This window comes from Chiloscyllium plagiosum, unplaced genomic scaffold (genome assembly GCF_037043375.1).
Source record: "Chiloscyllium plagiosum isolate Xiang-an unplaced genomic scaffold, Cpla_swu_hap1 HiC_scaffold_11, whole genome shotgun sequence".
NCBI lineage: Eukaryota > Metazoa > Chordata > Chondrichthyes > Orectolobiformes > Hemiscylliidae > Chiloscyllium > Chiloscyllium plagiosum.
Window position 1 is genome coordinate 46,804,546 of NW_028270149.1, and position 12,378 is coordinate 46,816,923.

At 38.4% G+C, this 12,378-nt stretch overlaps 1 protein-coding gene across 1 annotated transcript in view; it reads right to left on the reverse strand.

Moving 5' to 3' along the window:
• Positions 1–1,925: 1,925 nt before the first annotated feature.
• gcna (germ cell nuclear acidic peptidase) overlaps positions 1,926–12,378 on the reverse strand; it is a 33,238-nt gene continuing 22,785 nt past the window's right edge. The window contains exons 8-13 of the mRNA XM_043704751.2: positions 12,011–12,199; positions 9,506–9,707; positions 8,823–8,958; positions 8,598–8,736; positions 7,926–8,130; positions 1,926–4,331 (exon numbers count right to left, since the gene is read on the reverse strand). Coding sequence (XP_043560686.1) covers positions 4,082–4,331; positions 7,926–8,130; positions 8,598–8,736; positions 8,823–8,958; positions 9,506–9,707; positions 12,011–12,199 — 1,121 coding nt within the window. The 3' untranslated portion in view covers positions 1,926–4,081. The remainder of the gene's footprint in view (positions 4,332–7,925; positions 8,131–8,597; positions 8,737–8,822; positions 8,959–9,505; positions 9,708–12,010; positions 12,200–12,378) is intronic.

Sequence of the window (12,378 nt, forward strand, 5' to 3'; positions counted from 1 at the left end):
TTAAGCCTTTGAATTGATTCTGGAAATAGCAGGGCTCACTTTACAGTATGCTAATGTGTGCCATAACAACATTAAGAGAATCAATAAATTACATCTCAGTCTTTACCATCTCCTTTGATGTCTGGTAGTCTAGATGCTTAGAAGGCACTCATCACCAAAGTTCCTCGACATTTTTTCCTCCAGAATCAATACTTTTCTACTCTTTCTAAGGTAAACATGAAACAGGTTGTACAGCCCCAGTGAGGCATTGTGACAAGAAAAATCAAAGTCAGTGGAAATTTACCAAAATGAAATTAAATATTAATCATTAGCCATAATAACCATCTCAACCCTTTTTGATGCTCATCAGCTCAAAAGACTTAGCAATGCTGACAGAGCCCACACTCTCTTCAGGACATCCAGATGCAGACATAATAATGGTGGTGGGGGCAGGGCTTTAAAAAAAGTTGTTTGTTCCAACCCACTTTATAAATTGTTTTCTGGATTTGTTGGTGGCCACATCCTCCAGACCCACAAACAAGTCTTCAAGGAGGTCCTCTGATCTACCAGATCCCTCTGGCAGGGAGCCCGTACATCAAGAGGATGCGGTTGGAAATTAACAAACAAAAAATGAAAAGTAGGCCCTTCCAAAATCTAAACAAGGTTTGCAGAACCAAAAATAAAATGAAAAACATTTTCCTCCAGGAAACAAAACAAGCATATAACCTGGCTTCATCTGAACTATTTAAATGTTTATTACACGGGAATTGCTGTATGTATTATGCTCCAGCTCAGATCCCCTTATCTTGGGGATGGTGATACAGGAACTTTCCTGCTGCTTTGAAGGGCAAGAAGGAAATTTTCTAGAGACAGCTCAAATGGAGGGGCACTGGATCCTGGAGGGAGGGTTTGGTTTCCAGGGCTAATAATCAACACCAAATTCTATACAGTTGTGCGTCAGTTCATTCAAAATCTTCCTGTATGCTTCAGCTGCCTTAATCCGTTGTGGTTCATAGGGATATATACCACAATCATGAAGCTCTGGATGACTTTAACCATTACAGGATGTCAAATGGCTAATTGCATTATCATCCAGCTTGCTTGTCCACCATCATGTTTCAGAATCTGGTCACCAAGGCATTCCAAGCACAATACACCACTGGCTACCCAAAACTTGCTAAATGATAAGCCCTATTCTTAAGTAATGGCTTCCTTATGACAGCTATTAGACACAGTGGGTAGAGGGCACTTGACCCATATTCTTCCAACCATTTTCTATTCAAGTATTTACTGAAATGACTTCTTGGACAACTCAGTTTTTGTCCAAAAGGTTTCCAAAATTTGAATCAAGTATTGTTTGACAATTTTGAAACAGGAAATACTAATTTAAGTAAGCTGTGGATACACTAAAACGTTTATCACTTTGATTAGATTAGATTAGATTAGATTAGATTACAGTGTGGAAACAGGCCCTTTGGCCCAACAAGTCCACACCGACCCGCCAAAGCAAAACCCACCCATACCCCTACATTTACCCCTTACCTAACACTACGGGCAATTTTGTATGGCCAATTCACCTGACCCTGCGCATCTTTAGACTATGGGAGGAAACCGGAGCACCCGGAGGAAACCCATGCAGACACGGGGAGAACGTGCAAACTCCACACAGTCAGTCACCTGAGGTGGGAATTGAATCCGGGTCTCTAGCGCTGTGAGGCAGCAGTGCTAACCACTGTGCCACCATGCCGTCTTTATTCTTATTTTGACTATTCAAAGATAAACCAAGCCAATATTTCTTGCCCCATTGCATATTTCTCTGAAACTCAAGCAAAACTCCATCAATTGGTAATCAGTATTACACATAAAAACTATGATTTTTCTTTCCATTTCATGCATTCTATGATTGCAGATTGTTTTCAAGTAGAAATAAAATGTTGCAGTTTCTTTATGACAAAATCTTTATTTGAAGGAATATCAATGGAGGTATTCTTGAACTTTATTTGACAAAATCAGTTCACACAATAAACTCAAATTTTACCATATAAACACAAGTAATGAAGGTTTAACAGGATTTATAGGTCAAAAGTGAAAAGCAGCACTAAAGAACCTCATTCAAGGGCAGTGATTTGATGTTTAATGGTCCACAGATTTAAACATCCAGTGTATAGATTGTGTTAATTCTCTTACCCTTTACCCTTTCATCTGAACTCACGAAACTAGGATGTATCACTACCAACTTATTTAACCTGATACAGTTTGGCAAATGCTACATTTCAGACAGCTATTCTAAATTTATAAATTTCTTTAATGGAAATACACAGAGCAATACTTGCAACATCCCCTAAACAGATGCAGTCCAAGAGTTGCCTTTAATACCTTGTTCACATCAGGTGCAATATTGTTCTAAGGAAGTCAGCAATTTTTAATAATAATTTTTCTGCAAACATTCAGAGTCATAATGATAAGGCTAAATTGACCAGAGGTCCCAATTACTCAAAAATGCTTAAAAGAATTTTTCACAATTAGCATTTACACTGGACCAGCAGTACAGGTCAGTTTTGTTACTATTGCATAAGTTACGAAAGAGGTCATTATTGAACATCAGAGTTCAATATTCCAGAAACTCTCCAAACCAATACAGAAATTGCTACAGGAGACCATGATATGAACAAGAAACAGAAAATTATAAAAGTCCTTTACAGAATAGCTGTATATAACAAATAGTGCAATACATTACTAAAGAATGTCCTAAAACCCAAACCAACATCTGCCATTTTAGAGTTAGGATGTGGAGGTGCCAGTGTTGGGCTAGGGTGATCAAAATTACAAATCACACGACACCAGGTTATTGTTCAACAGGTTTATTTGAAAATATAAGCTTTCGGAGCACTGCTCCTCATCTGTGGAGTAGCCCTCCGAAAGCTTATATTTTCAAATAAATCTGTTGGACTATAGCCTGATGTCATGTGATTTTCAACTTTATAAAAGAGTTAGTATTAGGCCAAATATAGCCAACCTGGATAAGTTTAATATGGCTAAAATAGGAAACAACTATGGGGTTTTGTTGTGCAAAGTGGCAACTGTGTTTGCCTACACAAGGCAACTGTCTTCACTTCAACGTATTTTACTGTTTGAAGTATTTTGTTGTGTTTGAGAAACACCAGAAGGTAATTTTATAAATGAAATTAATATCATTCTTTCTATTTTAAAACAATACTGTAGTGGTCAGGCCAGAGACAAACCTGTCACAACAATAAGCCAATTTGTCAAAGTTAAATGGAAAAATCTACAATATCCCTTTCGATCACCACCATTGTGCCTCATGAAAGCAAATTCTATGCAACATTCTTTACAACATTATTCAAACTTCACTTGGGCTTCGTTAGACATTTTTTGCTACAGCTGAACAAGATCACTGCTTGTTGGCACTAAATATTCCCAGATTAAGTACAAAAGATTATTACCAGATACAGCTCCCTTTACAGTGCTTTATGAATGCAAAAAGTTAAATTTCAGAATGCTGCAAGTGCAAAATAAATTTTCACAGAAACCAGGTGCTAATTTGTACTCTGTAGATTGAAGCAGCTGAAAACTCTTAAAACAACCCCAAGTTAATTTCAAGTGGGATTCTTACTGTTGCAGAAATAGATGACTCTGTCCATTTTCATATCAAAGATACAGTTAAGAAATGGTCACAAAAAGTGACAACAGACCCCTCAGTCCCGTTCTTCATAGTCTTATCAAGTAACCACACTTTGAGGTAACATACTATTGCATGCTTTCTTCGTCAACTAGAGCATAAGCAGAACATTCATGGTGCATCAAAAATTGGACACCTGTCTGGAAGATGTTCAAGAAGAACTCTTATTTCCAAGAGATCAGTGTGTTAGGTGGAACTGTAAATATTTAATACATCTAATTGGAATAATTTCTGTAACACAGTTTTATTTTTAGCAACAAAATGCTTCTTCCCTTGCAGGAAAAAAAATAATAAATTTTTAGTTTTGGTCAACATATAGCCTGGTGGACTCTCAAACTTACAATGTTATAGAATTAGTTTATCTCCTCAGATCTTCAAAAGAGATTAAATTGCTAAGAACATTTAGAAATCAGTTATCTGCGTCTTCTTTGCAAAGTCTGCACTTAGTTGCCGCATGACATCAGCATGTTGAAGTCCCTTAAACTCCTTCTTGACTGAGCTGTAGTTCTCCTTCACAAATTTAGCAAATGGCGCTAGATCCTTTTTGGCAGGTGTGCCATCTTTTAACAGCTTTGTTAATAGAACAAGAGGGCCAGTACATAAAGCACAGACAAAACGCTGTGTATCCAATGATTTGGAATGTCGCCCAATCCTGTAGAGAAGTTTTAAATATGAATACCATACAGAGTAAAAGTAGACATACTCAGTAGCAGAGTGTTCATTGATCAGAAATAATGAAAAAGAACCTTAACTGAGGTTCACACTAACAACAATACAAGGAGCTCCCCATAACAGCTTTTTTAAAAATCAGAGGCTAGAGGATGAGAATTAGACAATCCATAATCAGTAGGTTTAGAACTTATTCACAGTTAATCAGATTTTCTTTCTGTTCAAAGAAAGGACTATTTTTATTTGAACACCCTGTTCAAGGTTTACAGTATTATCCACTTATGAGCCAGTGATTTTCAGTTTGTAGATTAGAAGGTAGTTAATAAAGCAATGCTGACTCATATAGCACGCTAATTATAATAAAACTTCACAGGACTATTGTAAAACAAAGTGCAATTCTGCAGCATCACAGCATCAAGGAGTGCAAAACACAAGTCTATACAGCAGGAGTAGTAAGGTACGAGACAACATTAAGTAGGATATAAGGTGCATTCACTAAGATCACTGTAGAAATCATAAGTGACTCTAATCTAAATATTGACTTGGCAAACCATATGTGAATAATATGGCGGAAGACAAATTCCTGTAGTGTGTACAAGATTTTTTTTTAAAGACCAGTACATTAAGGAATTCACTGGCAGACAGGAAGTAGTCAATCAGGCTGTCTACAATATGGGGTTAATTAATAATCCTCTTGTGCAAGGTTTTTTAGGGAAGAGTGATCATCGCATGATGGAGTCCTTGATTAGAATGGAAAATGAAGTGATCCAAGTGGTCCTAAATTTCAAACACAGGAACCTACAAATACATTAGCTATAAATTGGCTCCAACAGATTAGCTAACTTCATTCAAAGGCATTACATTAGATAAGCAATAGTTAATATTAAGGAACAGATGGATGCATTGCAACAGTTGAATATTCCTTTCTGGTCCAAAAACAAAACAAACAGCAAAAGGTGGCTAACCACAGCAGCCAAAATAAAATAAGGAAAGTATTGGATCCAAATAAGAGTGATAAAGTTCTTTAAAAAAAATTCAGCCAAGGGAAATGAAGAAGTTAATTTGGTGAAGGAGTTTGAGGAAATTTAGTACAGTCGGTTCTGGTATATCGCGAAAGTTCAGTTCTTGTGCGATCTCGCATTATAAGAAAATTGCACAACAGCCATGCCATTTAAACTAATGTAGCTCGAATCATGTTATAGCCATTACAGGTCAGGAAAATGTATGTTCTACAAATAACTATCTAAATTCTTCAACTGCATTAAAAGCTAATTCACATCAAAGTAACACGCTTTATAGCAGAACCAACGGTATGACAGCAATCTTGTAGGAACATAAAAACAAATCATAACAACCTCTATAAGTCTATAAGAAGAGAAAAGATTAGTGAACACAAAGGGTTGTCTCTTATCAACCAAAATAGGGGGGTGGGGGAATAACGTAGTCAGAAAATGGCAGTGCAATTAAAGCTATTAAAACAACTCCTTTAGTTCTGTTCTCACAGAAGATAGAAGGAGCTTCCCAGGAATATGAGGGAAACAACAGTCTATTTGGAAGAAGGAACTGAAGCAAATTAGATTCAGTAAAAATGTAGTGATGGAGAAATTTATGGGACTGAAAGTTGATAAATCCTCAGGACCTAATGATCTACCTCCCAGGGAACTGGAAAAAAGAGAGTCATGGAGATAGTGGGTGCATCAGTTGTCATCTTTGAAAATTCTGCAGATTCTGAAACAGTCCTGTCAGATTTGAGGGTGGCAAATGTAAGCCAATTGTTGAGTGAGAAATTTGGTTTTACAGACTGTTTGATCTACTGCCAGTGGGAGGTAAAAATGCTAGCATATTCTAAAAAGTACACAGTAACAGGACACTTTGAAAATACCAATGAAATTAGAAAATGGCAATATGGACTACAGAAGGGAAATTACAGGAATTTTGTGAGAACATAACTGAATAAACACATACGAAAACAAAAATGTGAAGGTGCTGCATTTTGATTTTCAGAAAGCATTTGAGGAAGTCCCACATACAAAAAGTCGTGAGTATAAGATTGAAGCACATGGGATTTGGGCTAACATGGATTTGGAGTCATAATCTCACATCAGAGAAGTACAATCCATGTCACAAGTTGTTAATATAGTTTTGTCCATCCTCAATTGAAAGTCCAAGTTCCTCGGATCCTAGAAAACGTCCAGTAACTCAAATGGTTGGCCAGCCACTTAAGATGCAAGGTAATTGGCTAGAAGATAACCCACCATGGGAGGTGCAGAAAGACAGGAGAACATGAGCCAGTTCAGTGAGATAAGAGGCTGAACCTGACTGTTTTTCCTTCTTTTTAGCTCAAGAGTGCTGAAACCAAATTGACAAGCCAGAACATTGCGAAAACAGCTTGCATTTATGTACATTTAACATAGCTGAAAATGTCCAACGTGTTTTGTGGAAGTCTTCTCAAACAAAAATTCAGAGATTTTCTTTCCATTCATTCATAGGACATGGTGTCACTGGTTGGGGCAGAACTTATTACCATGGTTTAGTTGCCCCTGAGATGGTGCACTATCATCTTGAACTGCTGCTATCCATGTGTTGTCGGTAGACCCACAGGACATTTCAGGGTTTTGACCCACTGACAGTGAGGGGACAGCAGTATATTTCAAAGTTAGGTTGGTGAGTGTTTGAAGGGCAACATGCAGGTGATGGCATTCCCATGTACCCACTGTCCTTAGATTTCTAAAATGGAATTGATCGAGGGTTTGGAAGGTGCTGAAGGATCTTTGCAACAGATATCCGTTTGGCTAAGAATTTGGCTATGTTTTAAAGAGTATTTCATAGATTACAATCCCTACAGTATGGAAACAAGCTATTTGGCCCAACGGATCCACAACAACCCTCTGAAGAGCATCCCACACAGTCCCATCCTCACCCTATCCCCATATCCCTGCATTTTCCATGGCTAACACTCCTAAAATAGACATCCCTGAACAATATGGATAATTTAGTATTGCCAATCCACCTAACCTGCAAATCTTTGGACTTAGGAAACCAGGACACCGAGAAAAAATCCATGCAAATACAGAAAAAAATGTGTAAACTCCATACAGACAGTCACCAGAAGGTGGAATTGAATCCAGGTCACTAACGCTGTGAGACAGCAGAGCTAACCACTGAGCCACTGTGCCGCCCTTAGAGGAAAATTCATGGAAGAGATTTTGGATTTGGGGGTGGGGATTGGGGCGAGGTGGGTGTGATGTGGGCTGATTTCTAAAACTTGCCATCTTTCACAACTGAAGACGAAGCTTCATCCTCAATCATTGATTTTGGGGAGTGTACAAAAACCCAGAATGCAGCAATGCCAATATCTTGACTGGTTGAAAGGCTGGAGCAAGTTTGGGAGGGAGAGGCCACGGAAAAAAATTAAGAATGGAAAGACCAATACTGCAGTACAAAATGAGATGTGATTTGGAATCCTTTTCTCTTAATTCAGTAATTTACACTGTTTGAATAATTGAACTTAATTGCTTTGTTTTGTTGACAATTCAAGTTAGAATAGTTTAAGAAACTGTGAATTTCTCAGACTTACGTGTTTTTGCACTTGTTGCACTGATAAGTATACTTGTAATTTATTTCATATGTGTGACAGCGTGTAACCATTGGTAATTCTGGGTGGACAAGTATAGATCTCTGTGCATACAACTTCCAAAATGGTCCATGTCCATCACGAACGTTATTAATAAGCCAGGTAGCAGCATGACACAATTCATGAATCAACGTATCCCGCAGACGTTCTGCAAAGTAACACCAAACTAAATGAGGCAGGAAACTCATCCTTACATAAGATTATACTAATTTGCTTTCTTTTGGAAATTCTAATAGTTAAATGCATTTAATGAAGGAAAGATAATGGATCATCAGCATCAGGGCAACTTACTGTTCCCAGTTAAATGGGAATCTGTCTAAACAGACACTGCATATTTGAGCTAATGGTCTCAATGTGTGTCATCAAGGTGGTTTTCCTTAAATTACAGAAATTTAAAAAAAAAAGAGGAAACAACAAAGAAAACTGCTCAGACAGATTTAGTGATCCTGATCAGAACTCGGCTCCAGTTTTAACATCTGTCCTTCCCATTTTTATGCTGTCATTATCAAATCAAAATGGGGAGACAGATACCAAATCAAATCAATGTGCATGGAATAAAAATTAACATTACTTGAAAGCACTTTTATTCAATTACATGTTAAGTTTTGTTCTCACCAGCTGAATCACAAACTTTCTCTGACAATTCGATTCTGGCATAGCGTTTGACAGCACCATCTCGTTTCTGTCCAGTAACACAATATCCAGCAGTTTTTCGCATTTTCTTATTCCAGGTTATCACCAACTTCTCCGGAAGCTGCAAAATCATAGGGAATGATAGTCATATCCAAGAATGGACAAGTTTGTTGGCTGGCAACCATTATAGGATCAATAATGTTTTACCTTCTGCTGAAAAACACTCTTATTGTATAAATTATAGAGTTCTTGAGTTAACTCCTCACGATTTTGTTTGAAATTTTTTACATATTTTGACGAGCTGAGAGTCAAGTCCTGAAGGAAACAGCAAGGTATTTGGCACCTAATGAGAAACATTAAATCAAAATTAAGGAATAACCACTCACCAAAAAAAGGAAGCTCTTTAAAAGAAAAGAACCAACCATATTGATTAATGTAAGGGGTAATTGCAGTCTGATGCATCATACAAAGAGGACATTGCCTATAACTTAGTGACGATAGCCCATTATTGATATTCAAAATTGCAATTACAAAACGTTCACATAAAAAGGATCTAAAAAGATCAGATCTCTATTAAAAAATGCTCTGGGACAAAAAAAAAGTTCAACATGCACAGGACCTGTAACACATTTCAAGTTTGTTATAGTACTCTCAGTCAGTTATGACTAGATTGCATACTTATCTACCAAGATCATTGGCAGATGAATTCTGGTGTTCTTTCCATATCAGACAGACCAATTGAGCATTTCCAGATTCATAAAATAAAGATCCAGAAATATCTAATCGTGAGAATCTAGGTTTTGACAAAACAAAAACAGACAGACATCGACAACACCTCAATAGTAACTTGACACAAAGGACTGACCAGGAAACCTTTTAAGAATACGTACTGTCTCGATACTGGACGTTGAGATTGTGACTCAGAAACACTCGATAGATTAAAGTCTGATACTTGGTTCAATGAAGTTAGTTCTGATAGAACACTTTTCACAGATTTTGATGGCTGGGTAGAGATCGGAACAAAATTCTTCTTGTCCCTAGATTTGCGCTTCACTTCCAGTGTGTTAAAACTTGGTTTTTGTTTCACTGGCTCTACATGGTTTTAAAAAAATAGGAGAACAATGAATTTATAATAAAATACACAAAATATGCAAATTTTCCTAAAAAAATAGCTTTACTACAGTTTATTTTAATTTTAAACGTAAGCTGAAAAGTGGCAACTACATTCATGCCACACATGCCAAGCAGTGACCATCTTCACAAGAGAGACAATCTAACTATCGCCTTTTGACATTCAATGGTTATCCCCCACTATCAACATCTTTGGAGTTAGCATTGACCAGAAACTCAAATGGATTCACCATATAAATACAGTGGCGAGAAGTGAGTAATTCACCTCCTGACTCCCCAAATCCTGTCCATCATTCATAAGTCAGGAGTCAGATGATATCCAACCTGGGTACAGAGGAAATTTCTCAGAACAGTTCCAGGGACAAGTGATTCTAGACACAAGATTAATGTGGAGTATCTGGGGTATTTTCTTTCAAGCAAAAAGGAGATTGAGTGCAGACAATACAGATACACCAGATTATCTCCTTTTAAATAAATCTGTCACAAAGAAAACCTGGCCTAATCAGCTGATGGTACATCGATTTTGGACAAGTGTTAAGAGGAAACAAGGGAAGAAATTTATCCTAACTTTCTATTCAGTAGTTCTCTAACCATCAAGCTAGTTTCAAATAATAGTCCAATGGGGATACATGCCGCAACATCTAGCTGTGATCACTCAGATTAGGTGAAACAAGGTCATGAAAGGATCAATAACTCATGAATGGGTTCACACACTCAAAGCAGACATCCTATGTACATTCACATACATACCTTCACATCAATAGGTTGATGTCTACAGGAGTAGTGCCAGAAGATTGGAGGCTAGCAAATGTGGTTCCCTTGTTCAAGAAGGGGAGTAGGGATAACCCTAGTAACTATAGGCCGGTGAGTCTCACTTCTGTTGTGGGCAAAATCTTAGAGAGAATTGTAAGGGATAGGATTTATGAACATCTGGATAGGAATAATGTGATCAAGGATAGTCAGCATGGTTTTGTGAAGGGCAGGTTGTGCCTCACAAACCTTATTGAATTCTTTGAGAAGGTGACTAAGGAGGTGGACGAGGGGAAAGCGGTAGATGTGGTGTATATGGATTTTAGTAAGGCGTTTGATAAGGTTCGCCATGGTAGACTACTGCAAAAAATACGGAGGTATGGCATTGAGGGTGAGTTGGAGGTTTGGATTAGGAGTTGGCTGGCTGGAAGAAGACAGAGGGTAGTAGTTGATGGCAAATGTTCATCTTGGAGTGCCGTCACTAGCGGTGTTCCGCAAGGATCTGTTTTGGGACCATTGCTGTTTGTCATTTTTATAAATGACCTGGAGGAGGGGTTAGAAGGTTGAGTGAGTAAGTTTGCGGATGATACGAAAGTCGGAGGAGTTGTAGACAGTGAGGAAGGATGTGGCAGGTTACAGCGGGATATAGATAAGCTGCAGAACTGGGCAGAAAGGTGGCAAATGGAGTTCAATGTAGCTAAGTGTGAGGTGATTCACTTTGGTAAGAGTAATAAAAAGATGGGGTACTGGGCTAACGGTCGGATACTTGGTAGTGTGGATGAGCAGAGGGATCTTGGTGTCCATGTACACAAATCTTTGAAAGTTGCCACCCAGGTAAATAGTGCGGTGAAGAAGGCATATGGCGTACTGGCTTTTATTGGTAAAGGAATTGAGTTCCGGAGTACTGAGGTCATGTTGCAGTTGTATAAGACTCTGGTGCGGCCACATCTGGAGTATTGTGTGCAGTTTTGGTCGCCATACTATAGGAAGGATGTGGAGGCACTGGAACGGGTGCAGAGAAGGTTTACCAGGATGTTGCCTGGTATGGTAGAAAGATCGTATGAGGAAAGGCTGAGGCACTTGGGGTTGTTTTCATTGGAGAAAAGAAGGTTTAGGGGTGACTTGATAGAGGTGTATAAGATGATTAGGGGTTTAGATAGGGTCGACAGTGAGAATCTTTTTCCACGTATGGAGTCAGCTATTACAAGGGGGCATAGCTTTAAATTAAGGGGGGGTAGGTATAGGACAGATGTTAGGGGTAGGTTCTTTACTCAGCGAGTCGTGAGTTCATGGAATGCCCTGCCAGTAGCAGTGGTGGACTCTCCCTCATTATGGGCATTTAAGCGGGCATTGGATAGGCATATGGAGGATAGTGGGCTAGTGTAGGTTAGGTGGGCTTGGATCGGCGCAACATCGAGGGCCGAAGGGCCTGTACTGCGCTGTATTCTTCAATGTTCTATGTTCTATCTTGCTTAAGGGTAGTGAATTAACAAAATAACTTAAAAAAAACTTACCAGTATTAGCCATTCTTTCATTCAAGTTGCTGGAAATTAGATTTGGATCTCTCTGTGTTTTGCTTTTAATCCTTTGTAAAAGTGACTCAAACTCATCGCTTGATGTATCTGATGGATTTGACAGTTCATTTAATTTTTTGGCGTTCGTGGGATGATTTGAGCTACTACCACCTTCTGAGCCCATGAGTCCTATGGTTTAAACAGAATTCAACATGCTCAAATGTAATGCTCAGATTTCTTTCTTTCCTTCTCCTCCTGCCACTCCACAATTTGTCCAAAAGTTGATCTCACTGCCCACTTCTAATAAGAAAATAGCCTTAAAATAGGAAGTATTTGACCTTGCTCAAGTATACTACAGTCTGCCCCAG